General features: G+C 44.0%; 2 protein-coding genes across 2 annotated transcripts in view; one reads left to right on the top strand and one right to left on the bottom strand.

Moving 5' to 3' along the window:
* CPD (carboxypeptidase D) overlaps nucleotides 1–19,667 on the bottom strand; it is a 203,927-nt gene that overhangs the window by 156,717 nt on the left and 27,543 nt on the right. The window contains exon 2 of the mRNA XM_073616853.1: nucleotides 17,518–17,765. Coding sequence (XP_073472954.1) covers nucleotides 17,518–17,765 — 248 coding nt within the window. The remainder of the gene's footprint in view (nucleotides 1–17,517; nucleotides 17,766–19,667) is intronic.
* TMIGD1 (transmembrane and immunoglobulin domain containing 1) overlaps nucleotides 13,219–19,667 on the top strand; it is a 118,089-nt gene continuing 111,640 nt past the window's right edge. The window contains exon 1 of the mRNA XM_073616854.1: nucleotides 13,219–13,447. Coding sequence (XP_073472955.1) covers nucleotides 13,277–13,447 — 171 coding nt within the window. The 5' untranslated portion in view covers nucleotides 13,219–13,276. The remainder of the gene's footprint in view (nucleotides 13,448–19,667) is intronic.

Raw genomic sequence — 19,667 nt, 5'->3', positions numbered from 1 at the left:
CATAGCACAGACATTGCATGTGATCCACACAGCAGTGCGAATCACATGCGATGTCTGTGATCGTAGAAGTGTGAACCAGCACTTAAAGGATCAAATCTACCTTTGGTCAGCAGTGTCAATGAGAAACTGATGGCGGTAAGTTTTTGCAACAGAAGTGAAAGTGTGTTGTAAAGGCTGAAGGTTTTTTACCTTTGTGTATTCTATGCATGAAGGTAAAAACCTTCAATGTGCAGCTCCCCCCCCTCAACCCCCGATACTTACTTAAGCCCAATCCAGCGATGTGCATAACAGCAGAGGCTCTTCCGGGTCGCAGCCATTTTCTCCAGCTGCTGTCAATCATAGCCAGTGAGGAGGTAGTGAGGTGCAGGTCCAAGACGTGCTGCATTTGTCTTGACACACAGAGGTGGCTTGGGAGCGAGCACACACAAGTGCCCCCAGAGCAGACGGCTTCCCCTGGGGGCACACAGCAGAAGGGAGGAGCCAGAAATGCCAGCAGGGGACCCAAAAAGAGGAATATCTGGGCTGCTCTGTTCAAAACTATTTCACAGAGCAGGCAAGTATGACATGTTTGTTTATGGTTTTGTTTTTTAAAAGCTGAACCTTTAGGATCACTTGAAATCACTCTAAAAAGTTGCACACAGCATAGATATTTTTCAGTACTGCTCATCACAGCCACATAGTGTAAGTCCATTTTAAAAATGGAGCAATTCCTGTGCACTTAGAAATGCAGCAAAATGTTAGAATCACTTATAATGTAACCAAGGACTGAGGCAAGCCTATCCTAAATTACACAGAACCGGTTAGGCTTGATGTACAGAAAGCCTACTTTGACAGCTTGTGCGACTTTGCCACTTTTTTGGCTGGCGGTCAAAATGTTCCTATCCTGAACGAGATTCTTCCACATTCAGGAGAGGGAGGTTTGAAGCGCCCCTAACCGCAGCAGCTCCTAAAATCTGCTAAAAGCCTGTGTGTACATAGACACATAGGCCTTTTATGGAGTGGAGTTTAGAAACTTTGACAAAAAAAAGCCAAAAGCTTCTAAACTCAAGCTTAGCAGCTGTAGTGTACATGAAGCCTTAGTAATGAATAGTATAAATATCATTGATAGTATACAGCTATTTCTCTCTGTATTGCAACAAATACATTGTGACTAACCTAGGACTATGAAACAATCGTTTGTCTGGCCGATTGTGCACAAATGTAAAATGATAAATCGTGAAACTCAGGCTTACATAGAATTTTTAGACACCCCTATAACACTGAAAGGGGTCAAGGCTGACATTCTTTCTTCATCTAATAACAAGTCTCCTGGCCCTGACAGTATACTCTCTGAGTGGTATAAGCTATATGATACCGCAACTGTTTGTAGTCTCTATGCACAATTTCACAAAGGAGAGGAACTCCCTGACTACATGTACCAGGTCCTTAAACAGAAACCCAAGAAAGACCCCTTGTGTTTCGGCTCATATCGGCCCCCTTTGCATTGCTGGATATGGATTTAAAGATCCTCAAAGTTCTGGCAACCAAACTTTTCATGAATTTGAGTAGCAGGTCGATAGTCCTGCCAGACACAGAAAAAGATTCAGTAGATTGGCACTACCTGTGCCGGATGCTGGAGAGAATGGGCTTTGGCCCTTTCCTTCTTGAAATGGTTTTCCGATCTATAGATATATAGCTACACATACATTCTCGGGCAGCTATCAAAATAGGGAATATGATATCCACTCCCTTTTTGGTTAAGATAGGCACGCATCAGGGTTGTCCTCTATTACCTATGATGGAACCCATTGCTATAGCCCTTCACACTAATCCACAAATTAAAGGTCTTTTACTCCATAAACTTGAGGAGAAAGTTACAGCATATGCAAATTACATGCTTTTTTTCTTACAAGAACTGAACCTTTCCTTTCCTTTAAATCTGCATTGACTACTCTAGACAAGTACTTTGTCTTCTCAGGCCTCACAATCAATTGGGGCAAGTCTCAAATACTCCCCCTTGACTCCGTACCACCTGTGGACCAAGACAGGATGCTACCACTCCAGTGGGTAAATAAACGGAAATATCTCAGTATTCAGGTGACTAAAAATGTAGCAGACTTCATTCAAATGAACTTTTTAACGCTCTTGCAACTCTCAAAATCCAAGTTCAACGCTTGGAAGTCCTTGTCCCGATTTCTCTTTGGCAAGATTAACCTAATCAAAATGATGCTACTTTCTGTCTTCCTATGTGCTCTCAGAAATGCCCTTGTCTGGATCTCTCTGTCCCTGTTTAATCAGCTTGACCCTTTATTGTCTTCCTTTTTATGGAATAGAGAACCAAGACTTATGCCCCGTACACACGGTCGGATTTTCCGATGGAAAATGTGTGATAGGACCTTGTTGTCGGAAATTCCGACCGTGTGTGGGCTCCATCACACATCTTCCATCGGATTTTCCGATACACAAAGTTTGAGAGCAGGATATAAAATTTTCCGACAACAAAATCCGTTGTCGGAAATTCCGATCGTGTGTACACAAATCCGACGGACAAAGTGCCACGCATGCTCAGAATAAATAAAGAGATGAAAGCTATTGGCCACTGCCCTGTTTATAGTCCCGACGTACGTGTTTTACTTCACCGCGTTTAGAACGATCGGATTTTCCGACAACTTTGTGTGACCGTGTGTATGCAAGACAAGTTTGAGCTAACATCCGTCGGAAAAAATCCTATGATTTTGTTGTCGGAATGTCCGAACAAAGTCCGACCGTGTGTACGGGGCATAAGTCTAACCACCTGGAAGCTGCCTTCAGATTCTGAGGCTTTCCCAATTTTTTTTCAATATTTCTTAGCTGGGCAACTGTTGCATGTGCAAAAACGGTTTACATTACAAAAGGATAAAAGGTGGAGGCTCCAGTTTTGAGCTATTACGCCATACCTGCACCTACCAGTTTAATCAAGCCTCACTCTGTCTATCATCCACCAGCATGGAAGCGTTTTAGTGAGACGAGGTACTACCTAGGTACTTAGGTATTCTAGTCTCACTTAACTCTGTATAAGGTTTTGCAACAACCCACTTTATGTGGCTTAGATAAATGTAGGGGAGTAGACCTGCCCACCCTAGATAATGTCCAAGATGACATATGGTAGTATCTGTTTAGTCACTTAATTTCAGCCAGAGATAGACTTGTGCAATTTAAAATAGTTCTTAGATACTACCTCACACCAGCTAGGCCTGGTAAAATCTCCGCTGACCAATACACCACATGGTGGGGATGCTCCAGCTTATGCAAATTTAATTCATATTTTTTGAATATGCTCCCTTTTAGGGGTGTACTGGTCCCAGGTTTTCCAATTCCTGTTTGAGGTACCCGCAGCCAAGATATAGCACTCTGCTTGTTGGGTCTTCTGGAATCCCTGGCCCTAATAAGAAGGGTGACTAGAACATTACTTGGTATACTACTGTACTATGCAAGAAAAACAATTGTTTTACACTGTAAATCTCCTGCATCAAGGACCTTAACTAGCTGGAAAACTTTGGTTTATTCTGTCCTTCCTCTGTACAAGGCTACTTACAACAGCAGAGGGTATAAGTGGTGAACCATAAAGAGAAATAACATTCTCAAAAAAAAGTGTTGCCAACATGCCAGTATTATTTATATTAGGACCCTAAATAGGGACACTAGTACCCCCCCGGTACAGTGGGACTTTAAGGGCGAACAAAAACTATATTGATGTGTCATAAAATACCATTTATTAGAAAGATTAAAAAGTATGTATAAAAGAACACGACAACGATTATTACAGCACTTATTGGTGCATGACAGAAAAAATACATTTTCATCACATTATATTGTTTACATATTCCAAAGATGAATATAGTTTTCCTCCAAATAGCCTGACATGTTTCAAGAAAAATCCCTTCCTCAGAGGCGTTTATAGGAGATGGTATAGTATATTCAATTACAAAATTATGGAAAAAATATATTGGTTTTGTTTAAAAAGACGACAATTTTACTTGGAAACCCTGATTTTGCCACTGATAGTCCAACGAGAACGATGGACCTCATCTTTGCTCAGAACAGCCCCCACAACACAGCCACAAAGAAGACCCTTTTTCTAAAACCCTGAGATCCAACAATCTAGCTACGAACGGTCATATACTCATCACTAGCAAAGAAAAAGGGTCTTCTTTGTGGCTGTGTTGTGGTGGCCGTTCTGCGGGGACCCTTGTGAGGGCTGTTCTGAGCAAAGACGAGGTCCATCGTTCTCGTTGGACTATCAGTGGCAAAATCAGGGTTTCCAAGTAAAATTGTCGTCTTTTTAAACAAAACCAATATATTTTTTTCATAATTTCGTAACTGAATATACTATACCATCTCCTATAAACGCCTCTGAGGCTGGGTTCACACTGGTGCGACACGACAGCCGTCCTACTTTGGATCCGACCTTCGCCCTGCGACATGAAGCCGGCATGTGTCCGACTTTCAATGAACGGGGATCCGACTTGGATCCCCGCCAATGCCCGGCACTGTGTTTGGTATGAATCTTTAGGGGGAACTCCGCGCCAAATTTTAAATAAAAAACCGGCATGGGTTCCCCCTCCAAGAGCATACCAGGCCCTTGGGTCTGGTATGGACCTTGAGGGGAACCACCTACGCCGATAAAAACGGCGTGGGGGTCCTCCCCAATCCATACCAGACCCTTATCCGAGCACGCAGCCCGGCCGGACAGGAATGGGGGTGGGAACGAGCGAGCGCCCCCCCCCTCCTGAACCGTACCAGGCCGCATGCCCTCAACATGGGGGGTTGGTGCTTTGGGGGAGGGGGCGCGCTGCGGCCCCCCACCCCAAAGCACCTTGTCCCCATGTTGATGAGGACAAGGGCCTCTTCCCGACAACCCTGGCCGTTGGTTGTCGGGGTCTGCGGGCGGAGGGCTTATCGGAATCCAGGAGCCCCCTTTAATAAGGGGGCCCCCAGATCCCGGCCCCCCACCCTATGTGAATGAGTATGGGGTACATGGTACCCCTACCCATTCACCTAGGGAAGTGTCAATAAAAAAAAACCACAGTACACAGGTTTCAAAATTAATTTATTGGGCAGCTCCGGTATCTTCTTCCGACTTCTCCCGGTGTTCCGCCTCTTCTCCCGGGCCCCGCCGCTATCTTCTTCCAGCTCTATTGCCAGCGAGGGGCCCGGTCTGCTGCCGCTGTGACGGCATAAGGGGGCGTGGTCATCGGGTGATGACCACGCCCCCTAAAACGTCACAGTCCCAGCATGCCCAGGGACTGTGACGGCATAAGGGGGCGGGGTCACCGCCTATATAAGTCAGAGCAGAGCGCACAGAGAGCATTCCAGCCGGGGAGAGCGTCGTGTCAACATCGGAAGAAGAGATGAAGAGAAGAAGCGGCGAGACAGCGGCGACAAGACAGCGGCAGCAGACCGGGCCCCTCGCTGGCAATAGAGCTGGAAGAAGATAGCGGCGGGGCCCGGGAGAAGAGGCGGAACACCGGGAGAAGTCGGAAGAAGATACAGGAGCTGCCCAATAAATTAATTTTGAAACCTGTGTACTGTGGTTTTTTTTTATTGACACTTCCCTAGGTGAATGGGTAGGGGTACCATGTACCCCATACTCATTCACATAGGGTGGGGGGCCGGGATCTGGGGGCCCCCTTATTAAAGGGGGCTCCTGGATTCCGATAAGCCCTCCGCCCGCAGACCCCGACAACCAACGGCCAGGGTTGTCGGGAAGAGGCCCTTGTCCTCATCAACATGGGGACAAGGTGCTTTGGGGTGGGGGGCCGCAGCGCCCCCCCTCCCCCAAAGCACCAACCCCCCATGTTGAGGGCATGCGGCCTGGTACGGTTCAGGAGGGGGGGGGGGGGGGGGCGCTCGCTCGTCCCCACCCCCATTCCTGTCCGGCCGGGCTGCGTGCTCGGATAAGGGTCTGGTATGGATTGGGGGGGACCCCCACGCCGTTTTTATCGGCGTAGGGGGTTCCCCTCAAGGTCCAAGGGCCTGGTATGCTCTTGGAGGGGGAACCCATGCCGGTTTTTTATTTAAAATTTGGCGCGGAGTTCCCCCTCAAGAACATCTGAGCACAAGTCGCGTGCCGAAGTCGGATCATGCAAGACGGCAATCCGACTTTGATCCGACTTCAATGATAGTCAATAGGCTGAAGTAGGATCAAAGTCGGACCAAAGTAGTACAGGGAGCATTTCTAAAGTTGGAACGACTTGTGTCGGACCAGTTAGGACGGCTCCCATAGGGAAACATTAAATTTCACACGTCATGCGACATGAGCTCCCAATGTCGGAGCGTTTGTCGGACCAGTGTGAACCCAGCCTGAGGAAGGGATTTTTCCTGAAACATGTCAGGCTATTTGGAGGAAAACTATATTCATCTTTGGAATATGTAAACAATATAATTTGATGAAAATGTATTTTTTCTGTCATGCACCAATAAGTGCTGTAATAATCACTGTCATGTGTTCTTTTATACATACTTTTTAATCTTTCTAATAAATGATATTTTATGACACATCAATATAGTTTTTGTTCCCCCCTTAAAGTCCCGCTGTAAAGGGGGGGGGGGGGGTACTAGTGTCCCTATTTAGGGTCCTAATAAAAATATACAACAGCAGAGTATGTGCCTCTAAATTTAAAAAAATTGGTCTCATGGTTGGAGAACTGTAAATACAGCAGCTTAAGCCTGTGAATATCCTCATGCATGCTTCATGGTCTGAGGTCTTTACCCCTCTGCTGTATGTCAGCCCCTAACATTTTTTTTTCAAACAATAAGTTTTAATTGAGCATAGAAAGAAATTGTACATATATGGTCCAGAGCAAAACAGGTATAGAAGATCTGTAAATTTCAGGATATATAAATTCAGTACATTTTACAAAACATTCTGCAGAATGACACCCCACCAGCCCATGCATTCAAATAACACCTTTTCCATCATCAACATGAAGTACAGCCATACAATTCGAGTCTTCAGAGAGGCAGGGTAAAAGTGTTTACAAGCGTTAGAATAGTTGGTCATACACCAGATCTACAGGGGATAGGCCCGGGACATCCAACCATTGGGTCCATAGCTTATCGAATTTTCCGTTTTTACCCGTGTGTTGATAAATTAGCTTCTCCAATCAAATAGTGTTACCCATTTAGGTAATCCATTAATGCAACGTGGGGGGCTCCATGGATTTCCAGTGTCCCAGAATCATTTTTCTGGCCTGGAAGAGAGCTCTTGCTACAGCCTGTCTAGGGATATCTTCAATTGGAAGTATGTCTTAAATACCCAGCAGGCAGTGCTTGGGGTCAGCTGGGATCAAAATCTAGAAGAACCTATTAACCATTTCAGCCCCGGACTATTTGGCTGGCAAAAGACCAGAGCACTTTTTGCGATTCGGCACTACTTTGCTTTAACTGACAATTGCGCGGTAGTGCGACGTGGCTCCCAAACAAAATTGACGTCCCTCTTTCCCCACAAATAGAGCTTTCTTTTGGCGGTATTTGTTTACCTCTGCGGTTTTTATTTTTTGCGCTATAAACAAAAAAAGAGCGACAATTTTGGTAAAAAAAAACAATATTTTTTATTTTTTGCTATAATAAATATGCCTCAAAAATATATATAAAAACATTTTTTTTCCTCAGTTTAGGCCGAAATGTATTCTTCTACATATGTTTGGTAAATCGCAATAAGCGTTCATTGATTGGTTTGCGCAAAAGTTATAGCGTCTACAAAATAGGGGATAGTTTTATAGCATTTTTCTTAATTTTTTTTTTTTTTTTTACTAGTAATGGTGGCGATCAGCGATTTTTATCCTGACTGCTACATTATGGCGGACAGACCAGACACTTTTGGCACTATTTTGGGACCATTCACATTTATACAGCGATCAGTGCAATTAAAAATGCATTGATTACTGTGTAAATGTGACTGGCAGTGAAGGGGTTAACCAGAAGGAGGCGCTGCAGGGGTTAAGTGTGTCCTAGGGATGTGTTCTAAGTGTGGGGGGGGATGGGCTATGCGTCGGCGGTAAAACAGCGCTATTTTTAGCGCTGTTTTACCGTCGTTTTTGCGGCTGTATTCGCCCGCTAGCGGTGCGGTTTTAACTCCCGCCGGAGGCCGAAAAAGGGTTACAACCGCTCGCATAGCGCGGCTATAGCCGCGGTATTGCTGCGCTGCCCCATTGATTTCAATGGGCAGGAGCGGTGCATACACCGCTCCTTCACCGCTCCAAAGATGCGGCTTGCAGGAGTTTTTTTTCTCCTCCTGCCAGCGCACCGCTTCAGTGTGAAAGCCCTCAGGACCCGCGATCACACTCACGGAGCTTGCAGCGGGCGCTCTGGCACGCCGCCAGCGGCGCGCACGCACCCACAAGCCACGTCCTAAAGGGCAACGTACAGGTACGTTAATATGCCTGTACATGCCATTCTGCCAACGTATATCGGCGTGAGCTGGTCGGCAAGCTGTTAAGCGTGTCTAGGACCCGTTTCCAATATAAATGGAGCTTTGGGCATCTCCATAGGAGGTGTATCAAATCCCCGTGATCGCTACTGCATCTGGTGCAGGTGGAGTCAGAGCCCACCCCCATGTGGGCCAACCTGGCTGGTGTATAGTGGACCCTCAGGAGGATATATATAGTTGTGACAGGCGCTGAGCCACATAGTAGTTTGTATGGATAGGCAACAGTGTCAAAAAAGTGGCACCAACATCCCTGAAGAACATATAGACAGGAAGGTGATTTTAGTGGGATTTTAACCACTTTTGGACCGCCGCACGCTGATGTACGTCCAAACTTTGACGGTGGATATCGTTATGGCAGCAGCTAGCTGCCATAACCCCGGTATCCCCGTTTTCGTGCGGCGGACAGCTTTCTGATAAAAGTGGTGCCTGGGGCGGATTCACCGCGAGATCACTTTTAATCGGTGGCGGGAGAGGGCCCCCCCCTTCCCGCCACGATCCGGTGCCCTCCAACGCTTACCGGAGCCGTCGGTAGCAGCGGAGGCGATCGCGTCAGTCTCCCTTCTGTGCCTGGAGACGAGTGAGGCTAAGATGGCACCCACTCGTCTCCATGACACTGCTGGGCGGAAGTGACGTCAAAACCTCACTTCCGCCCACGCCTCTTAAAAGGCATATTTTTTTCAATGTAATTTTTTTTTTTTTATTGCATTTTAGTGTAAATATGAGATTTGAGGTCTTTTTGACCCCAGATCTCATATTTAAGAGGTCCTGTCATGCTTTTTTCTACTACAAGGGATGTTTACATTCCTTGTAATAGGAATAAAAGTGACAATTTTTTTAAAAAAAACAGTATAACAATAAATAAAATAATGTAAAATAGATAATAAAAATACATTTTTTTTTTTTTTTTTTTTTAAAACCCCCCGTCCCGACGAGCTCGCGTGCAGAAGCGAACGCATACGTGAGTAGCGCCCGCATATGAAAACGGTGGTCAAACCACACATGTGAGGTATCGCCGCAACCGGTAGAGCGAGAGCAATAATTCTAGTCCTAGACCTCCTCTGTAACGCAAAACATGCAACCTGTAGAATTTTTTAAACGTCGCCTATAGAGATTTTTGAGGGTAAAAGTTTGACGCCATGCCACGAGCGGGCGCAATTTTGAATCGTGACATGTTGGGTATCAATTTACTTGGTGTAACATTATATTTCACAATATAAAAAAAATTGGGCTAACTTTACTGTTGTCTTATTTTTTTATTCAAAAAAGTGAATTTTTTCCAAAAAAAGTGCGCTTATAAGACCGCTGCGCAAATACGGTGCAAAAAAAAGTATTGCAACGACCGCCATTTAGTAATTTTCTAGCAAAAAAAAAAAAAAAAACTGTTTTAAACATGTAAACACCTAAAATCCAAAACGAGGTTGGTCCTTAAGTGGTTAAGGGTGCCAAGCAATAAAGTTACTAACAATACACCAAAAGTATAATAAAATAACAAAATTTATTACACGAAAGACAGATTTAAAAATATTGGCTGTACATATATTACGCCGACAAAAATACACATCTAGTCAAATGATGGAACAAATGGTCACCAATAGCATGGAGTGACATATCCCGACATGTTTTGCCTTTTAGGGCTTCCTCAGGGGATGTTTATTGAGAGGTAGATGTGATACTGCATAGAACAGAGTACAGTTAGAAACAATACAAAAAATTATAAAACAAAAATTATAATCAAAGACGATAAATATGCTACTGACCGCCTGGCCCCATACCCATCAGCCACCCAACAAATGATGTTTTACCTGCGACTTAATGTTGAGCCATGTTTAGAGAGCACTGGGGAACAGCCTGTAGGGCATCCTCCCACTGCTCCTCTTCAAAGACCCCAACATCCCGTTCCCACTGCGACACCGCCATGGAAAAGGTTGAGGAGCATGGAATAGCTGCAGGAGATAAATCCTTTATATGTGATGACCTCAAACAAGTAATTGAAGACGGAGGTAGAATTCAAGACCCATTGATCCCTCCTCCATGTGCCCTGACCGCATGCTAAAGCTACATGTAGTAGAAGTGCATTGTGGAGGGGAGTCGAAAGGCCTCTCTAAGTTCCGAAAATGACCTCAGCTTCCCATCTCGGAAGATGTGGGCCAGGTGAGAAATGCCAAAGTGTTTCCACTTTGTGCCGTAGTGCAGTTTCGCTATTTCCGGAAAGTAGTTGTTATCCCAGATGGGAGTGTATTTGGTAAATCCCTGTACACCATGCATCATCCTGACCTTATTCCAAATTTTCTGCATAAGAACAAAAAGTAGGGTAAAGTTTTTTACATTTGCTAAAGTGCAGGGCTACCAAACCATCCGCCACCCCCGACCCCGTTGTAAAACTAAGTAGTTTAGCAGAAGAGTCTACTAAGTTGCAGGGGATGCACTACCCGCGCTATGTGCTGTAACTGTGAGACTAAGTAATAGAGCCAGGGATTGGGCAATGCCAGTCCACCAGCTTCTTTTGGATGCTGTAGCTGCTCTAATTTTATTCTAGCTGGTTTAGATTAGTGATCTAAAGGTTGACTTTATAATACGGAACTTTTTCAACGTGATGACCATGGGGGTATTGTGTAGTATATAGAGCAACTGTGGCATCATAATCATCTTTGTGAGATTTATCTGTCCCACCTGAGATATCTTTAGCCTGCTCCATATCTTAACCCAATCGCAACAGCGATTGAGTAAAGGGGTCAGATTAAGTCTGACATAGTCTAGCGGGTAACTTGTATACCTAGGTATCTAAAAGACCCAGAAAGCGGAATCTCCTGTATGGTCAGTAAAGAGGGGTCAGGTGTCACATCCAGCAAAATAATGGAAGACTTAGTCCAATTTATGACCAAACCGGAGAACTCCCCGAACTCCCCAAACTCCCTTATCACCTTCATAGCCTCTCGTAGAGAAGTAGATGCATCACCAAGGAACAGCATAGTATCATCGGCATACATAATTTTTTCATGAAGTTCCCCGTACCTAAATCCCTGTATAATAGTATTAGAATGGATAAGGGCAGTCAAAGGCTCTATGGCCGGGGCAAACAAAAGAGGGGACAGGGGGCAGCCCTGCCTTGTACTTCTGTGTAGATTAAAGCTTGAGGGTATTCTGCCACCCTCTCGGATGGTCGCGACTATAGTAGCTGTACCCAGGAAAAGAACACGTCTCCAAACTCAAATTTGCGCATGACTGGCCAGAGATATTCCCATTCACTGCTATCGAAAGCCTCGGGGGCATCAAGGGACAGTAATGCTCGGTCTCTGCCATTATCCACTGGGGACTGGACATTGAGGAAAAAGTCGTTGCAGATTGATGGCCACCGATTTTTGGGGCATAAATCTGGACTGATCAGAGTGGACAAGTCGAGAATCTATCGTATAGCTTTGTTTGGATTCACACAGGGAAGAATAGTAATCGACTAAAGTGGACATAATCTGGGTTGGAGAATTAGTCACATTCCCGGTATGTAAGTGTAATGTGACATTTGTTGGGCATGGGCAATTTTCGCTAATAGACGACCATTGTGCTTACCCTCCTCGTAGAAAGCCAGCCTGTCAAAAAATCTTTTTCGCCAAGGGCCTTCTGGGCTGACAACCATGGCTCTCTAGTACTATTTGTTGGGTCAGCAATGAAAGCTTTCTCCAAGTCACCTGCCATCCGTTCCATTTCCTCCCTCTAAGCATTTGTGTTACGCTTGATAGCTTGAATCTCCCTAATAAAGATTCCTCTAAGCATAGCCTTAAAAGCCTCCCAGGTGACATTGGTATTCACCTCATCTGTATATATACGCCAGAATTCTAGAATTTGTGATACAATGTGCTCATGGGAGGGGAAGAGAGAAGGCATTTAACTTCCACTGGGCCCTAACCAGGTCTATACGAGACGAGCGAGTAGCTCTTAGAAAAACAGGAGAACTGCTTCAGCCCCGGGTTTTTAGCCCGCCACGGATCCTTCCACCCCACCTCCTCTATAAATTTTTTCAGAGCAGTACGTTTAGTCCCCTGTCCAGCCGTGACTGGGGGATGCTTATCTAAAGCAGGGTCTGTATAGCAATTGAAATCACCCAGGACATAAAGTAGTAACTCAGGGTATTTCATTTGATATGCCAGCAGGGCTCTAAGAGTCTGGTTATTATGGAGGTGGTATGTGAACAAAAGCAAGAATACATTTAAGGAAGTATAATTGAAATAATAAGAAAACGTACCTCCCCTCAGCATCTGTCACCTAATCAATCTCCTCATAATCTAGAGAGCTATGCACCAGTACACTCACACCCCTAGAATACGAAGTGTGAGTGGAGTGGTACGCCCTCCCCACCCACGGAAACTCAAACAGGTAACAGAGTCAGCGGTGAGATGCGTCTCCTGTAAGGCACAAATTGCAGGCAAGTATTTAAGTAGCAAAGAAGACACCATGGTGCGTTTTAGAGGGTCATTTAGCCCCCTAATATTCCAGGAGAGTACTGATACTGTCGTCATCTTAAAAGGAGCTTGTGGGTGTATTGCAGGGTAATTAGGAAAGTATCGTTCCTTGGGCAGCAGGGTCATCAGTTCCACAGATATGTGCCAGCAATCCAGTGATAACCAGGACCACATACCATTCGTAATGATTAACTTTTTGGGGTCATAGCAAGACCATATTAATGCTCTGAAAAAATAAATCCATGAAAATCAGCTCAACAAGCACAACGGTGCTCCAAACTGCTGCAGTGTGGCATAACAGGGAAGTTGAATAGCCTGTGAAGGCCAGGCAGTGTAAACATCCTGAGTAACCAGTACAGGCAGTCCCCGGGTTATGAACACATTAAGGACTGTAGGTTTGTTCATAAGTGGATGTTCTGGGCGCTTCTGGGGCTCTTCTGGCCATACAGCACATGAAGTACTGCAGTGTGGAATGTGGCAAGATAGCTGCTCGGAGGTATCCAGGACCAGCGTGGAGCACAAGCAGCCAGCATTGAGGCCGTTCGTAAGTAGGAGTCATTTGTAAGTCGGGTGTTCGTAAGTCGGGGACTGCCTGTATGTCCAGGCACCGAATCGGCAAAAAGAACTTTTGATAAGTAGGGGACAACAGGTCCCAGTCACTGTCCACGTATTAATAACTTGAGTGAGGAACAATAGAAGTCATTCCATGAACAAACATTTCCGAACTCGCTTTTTGAAAAGTAAATTATGTCCAGCAGCACCCTTATCCAAGGAGAATAAAAGGGGCAAACCTTTTTTGTATGCTTTTAGGGTTTGGTGGCAGGGCATTCAATCTACCTCAGCCATTGGTCTCTGAGCTTGTCTGAGAGCGTTTTCATTGGCATCCAACCACGCTGATGCTTCAGCAGCTTTCTCAAAAAAAGTGGGCTTGCCCCCAGGAGGTGATTCGGAGTCTTGCAGGATACAGCATTGCAGATGAGGCCTGCAGTTTCTGCAGGCGTTTTTTAACATCAGAAAAACTGTTCTGCTCCTCTGTACCTCGACCGAAAAATTAGGGTAGAAGGAAACTCTTGTTCCATTGAACTGTATGTTTCTTCTTTCTCTGGCCAGCCTTAGGATAATTTCTCTGTCCCTGTAATTCAGCAATCTCACTAAAAGCGGTCTCGGGGGATACCCCGTTGGTAATGGCCTAGTAGGTACTCTGTGAGCCCTTTACACTGCGTATAGATGTGTAAAGGTCTCCTTGCCAAAGATATCTGTGAACCACTGCTCCACGAATTGAGTGGGGTCTCAGCCTTCTGGGGTGGCCCCACTATCCGCACATTATTGCGCCTCAGATGATTCTCAAAGTCCTCGGCACGCGTTTCTGTGGCTTTGGCTAGATGGGTAGTGGTTTGGGATTCTCTGAGCATAGCAGGAAATTTATTCTCTATGTCACCGATTCTGCCATCAGTAGCTGTTGTTCGCTGTCTTATTTTTTGACGATCTTGCCTGATCAGGCTGACCGCCTCTTTTAAACCTCCAAAGTGGGCTTGTAAGTTGTTAACAGAGGCTGTGCATTTGTTAACAGCTCTCAGGATAGTTGCAAGGGTCGGCTGTTCACCCTCCTCTTCCCCAGGGTTCTCTGTCTCCTCCAGTTCAGCAGTGTAACTGTCTGAGCTACCATGGCCGCCGTTAGCTGCTCTCACTGTCCTCCATGTCCTCATTACTGTGCCCTGCATCAGCATCCAGGTCAGGCCAGTCAGATTTTTCTGTTATTTTCAGCGCATAGTAGCGCATGTCTTTGGGGGGGGGGGGTCCGAGTTGTTTACTCACCCCTTCCTTGGATTTATCTCCCCCACGAGCCTACTGTGCAGAGGTCAGAGCGGTGCCACAGGCCATCTCCTTTGTTTCCATGGGTCAGCATTGCTGTTTTGCAGCCTGGACTTACACCTGTTTCACAAAACTTTTATTGGGCGTTTAAGTATTAGTACAAGGTATGGAAGACAGTCACATAAAGAAAAGAATGCAACAAATGTAAGGTTACAGAGGCAAGTAAAAATGGTATAAAATAGGTCCACTGAATAGAGCAGAGGTAACACTGCAAAGAGCATCACAAACTATAAGTGCCAGTTCACACAGGGGCGACCTGTCAGGTGACCTGACAAGTCGCGCTCTATTCAGTACAATTCAGCTCCATTTAGTACAATAGAACCGTTCTAAGAGGAGCGGCTCAAGACGCTCTGACTTAGAAAAAGGTTCCTGTACTACTTGGGGGCGACTTTGGAGCAGCTTGCATTGACGTCTATACAGAAGTCATTTTGCAAGCTGCACTGAAGTCGAGCTGTAAGGGGCAGCTTCAGAGTCGGACGACTTTGAAGTTGCCCCAGTGTGAACCGGCAATCAGGCTGAAATAAGTTCCATCGGTATAATCAACCTACGAGGGAGTATGCCTTGATGATGGCAGTAGAAGGAATAGGGACTAGAACCCAGGACAAAAGCGAAGGAGGAGAGAGAAGGGTAAAGTGAGCAGAATAACCGGGCGACAAAGAGGAGGAATGGGGGGGGGGGGTCCAAGTTTAAATGGCCATTGTAGGTTATCCATGGATCCCAAATCTTCAGAAATTTGATGTGGGTGTCAACAAGTATAGATGTGCGCTTCCCATGGACCATGGTTAGGGCTTACAGCTGTTAAGCTTCTCTTATCTTAAATATTGATCTTTAACCTCTTTACCTATATTGGTGACAGTGAATTGATGGACTGTTTAGGCAGTATGGAGCACAACTGATTCCAAGTTGTTATACTTTTATATATCAGATCTTGAAGTTTCTTTTCTTTTATTCAGATAGCATGCAGGCAGGACTCATGGTTATATATATATATATATATATATATATATATATATATATATATATATATATATATATATATATATATATATATATATATATATATATATATATATATATATATATATATATACATACACACACATACACATACACACATACATACATATGTTAGGACTGGGAGATGCCATCATACCTACGGAAAGCCTAAACAATCTTCAATGCTACTTCACTGTCTACCTTTTCATTTCCTCTAAAGTTTAAAGAAAAAAAAAAAAAAAAAAAAAAACTTTCAAGGAATTACTGCAACTGTGCTTAAGTCCGCTACATCTAGAATCCAGGGAGCATTGGATGGGTCTGATTTGTGAACCATGTGTCTCTGTGCTTGTACAACAGGATTTAAAAGTTCTAATTGAGGGTTTAACCTGAAACACCAAGCTTTCCATAGGCTTCCGAGTAGCGCTCCCGCACAACAAACAAATCATTATTTGATAATATTGCCAATTATGACTGGGGAGGACTGGTGCACTATAAATATGCCAGGCTGAAAAACTAAATTTCCAGAGCAGGAGACTATGCATTCCAAAGCCCAATATTGAATTATACATAAAACAAAATAGTAAGCAGGCACACAACAAAAATAGGTGTTCCAATGCGTGCATTCCTAAGTCAATGGAATACATAGGTGGACTGGAAGTGAAATCAGATAAGTGCCGAGAAAAACACTTGGCTTGACATCACTACAGCCAGCCAGGGAAACATATGTGGATTGACATAAAGCTGCAACTATTTGTAATATATGTAATAGGTAACTATTGTAATATACACCTTATATGTTACTCCATTACTTGGAACTTGACTTGGCAAAGGACTTCTTACCCTGAAACGCTGTCACCATTTCCACCTCCATCTGTACAGGGTGTCCTCCCCCAGCTGCTTTGTTAGACAGCATTTTTTTTTATATATAGCTTGTGTTAATTAGTATATGTCTTGTTTAGACATGCAGCCTGGAACTGCATTATAATTGCCTATATGTAGCTACGTATATTACCACTGAATTAAAAATACAGCTATTGAGATACCTATGCACATGAAGTGCTAGCTTACTATTTTGATTTATCCTGGGTATTTGGGGCTTTGAGAACATCTTTGTTTATCTTTAGCATCCACGTGGCTGTCTATGTATATATGTTTGATTACGGATGTGCGCATATGCTTTAATTATTATCTAACAATTAGGTTTGACTGGGATGTACCTTTAAAATGCTCATAGACCACAGTCTGTAAATTGTACAGATTACTGCTAAATTTGAGATAATTGATGTAAGCTGTGGTACAAAATGAATTACTGTACTGTAATTGTAGATCAGATAACCATGGATTTGCACAGAAAAGTAAATAGGATTATCAAAAAGCGGATCCACATGATCCATTGTCAGTTTGGATAACAAAATAATAGTGACAACAAAGAATGACACAAACTGCTAGAATTAGTATCCAGATGACCTTTGACCCTGCATAACTATTTCTATTAAAAAAAAAAATTGAATTGTTCAGGTTTGAGTTATAAGCATACTTCATACATCGGGTAATTTATTTACCCTGCCTGCAAATATGTGATAACATAAGAAAAAAAAAAAAAAAAAAGATTAAAGACAGGGCCAGAGGAGTCCTTTAGTAATCCATAGCAAAGGAGATATATTCATTATTTTATATTTTATAACTGTATTTAAAATTATGATGCAACAGGCAACATGCAGTGCATAGGAACATGCTGAGACATACCTTGAACATCATACCAGTGGGCTCCATTAGTGATCCCATCGGGGAAAACCTCATCTTCCTCATCCTTACACTTTGGGTGACCAGTCTTCATGATAGGGTGGTTTGAAGCATAGGCTCTGGCCAGATACTGGAACACTTTGTCATCTGTGGATCTGCTATAGAAGCCAGTCTCCTGATGAGAGCTGGAATCGTCAAAGGGATAGCTAGCCACCACTGAGCCACCATGCAGGTTACCAGAGAGCACAAACCTGGACAGGAAAAGGGAAATTTAAAAATATGTTTCTACAGTAAATTAAATTGCAAGTAAGTACTTACTTTAGCTTATATATATGACAACAATGCCATACATTTGTTTACAGAAATGCAGAGTAAATGCGAATTAGCACACACAACCTTTTATAGGTATCTGCAACTCCGCCATGCACTACACAGACACTTTGGTAGTACTGGCAGTAGGTTCTCTAACTAGATAGGGATTTTGAGATCACAGGGTCCCAAGGGAATGATCTCAGATATCTATTCCCACCTGTTACATGCTACTTTGAGACCACCCCACTAGAAGTTCGCACTAAGTGGCAAGGGCTCATCCCTAATCTCAGATGAGGACTGGGAGGAAGTATGCTCTTCCCTCTTGTATGTGTCCCCTGCTGTTTACAAACAGCTGATCCAACTGTACATTATACAAAAGGCCTACCTGACCCCAATCAGATTGCATGCTATGCACCGTATACCTTGCTCAAACTGCACTAGGTATGACTCCTCTAGAGCAGATTTCGCTCATGCCATAATGGCTATGCCTGGTGATGGCTAGGTATTGGCGAAGGGTTATAGAGGTTTTCTCCACAGTACTCTCCATACCAGTGCCCCTAACCCCAGAGGTGTGTCTTCTAGGCATTCTTGATGAGGAGTTTTGGCAACGATATACAAGAATGCTTTTGAGAGAAACACTCTTTATGGCATGGAAATACATAGCACTTAGATGGATCCAACCTACCCCTCCTTCACTGCATCATTGGATACAATTAGTCAACCGAATTTTGGCCAATAAGAAATTACTATATGAACATATGGGTTGCCCTAAAAAAGCACAACAAAATATGGGACGTCTGGAGTTCATCCGCTCTGACTGTATAGAACATTAAAAGTGATTGTAAAGTCTCTTTTTTTTTTTTTTTTTTAAACAAACATGTTCTACTTACCTCCTCTGTGCAGTTGGTTTTGCAGCGTGGATCCTCCTCTTCTCGGGTCCCTCTTTACTGCTCCTGGCCCCTCTCTCCTGTCTAGTGCCCTTTAGAGCAAGCAGCTATTCAAACACGGAGCCCAGACCCGGCCACACCCCCTCTCTCCCCTGATTGGCTAACTGACTGTGATTGACAACCGCAAGACCCAGCGGCACCACTGCTGTGTCTCAGCCAATCGGGAGGAGAGATCTTGGGCTGACATAAGTAATAAGGGGGGTGCTGGGGAGGCTGATACACACAGAAGTTTTTTTTTATCTTAATGCATAGAATACATTAAGATAAAAAACCTTCTGCCTTTACAACTCCTTTAAGATGCGTTTTTGAGATTTCACTGACTGGACCTTGTATAAGCCATTGCTTCAATTATAACTACTATAAGTTATGTATGTACCCATTATCCATTACAATGATACACCTGACCGATTAACGGTTTGTTTGGTCTCTACAGTTGGGACAAAAAGTTTTCAAATGTCTTGCACTATTATTGCAACTCACTCTGTAACTGATCACAAACATTCTTTTTTTGTAAACTGTACTTATACCTTTTGCAATAAAAAGAGTTTAAAAAAAAAAACAAAAAAAAAAACTGCAAGTCAATATTAAAAACATACTTATGTAAACAAGGGTGTTTTATAATGAACTTGGCAGCCATTGTAAACGTTAGAAACTGCCGACACTGCACACAAGAAAATCCGGACAGCCGCACACCAGGAAATAATAATCCAAATTGCTTTATTTTAAAATCAGGAACATGTCAAATACAGGACACCATGGACAGAGTGCACAGATGATAGGCTAACGCGTTTTGCACTTATGCCAAGTGCTTACTCATAGCTGCACACAGCTAATCACAGGCAGTGAGACATTTCCCAATTTCTCCATGTCCTTTGACGACACCCTGGAGGAGGG

The sequence above is a fragment of the Aquarana catesbeiana genome, linkage group LG02 (assembly GCF_042186555.1).
Source record: "Aquarana catesbeiana isolate 2022-GZ linkage group LG02, ASM4218655v1, whole genome shotgun sequence".
NCBI lineage: Eukaryota > Metazoa > Chordata > Amphibia > Anura > Ranidae > Aquarana > Aquarana catesbeiana.
This window is presented reverse-complemented; position numbering and strand designations above follow the sequence as displayed.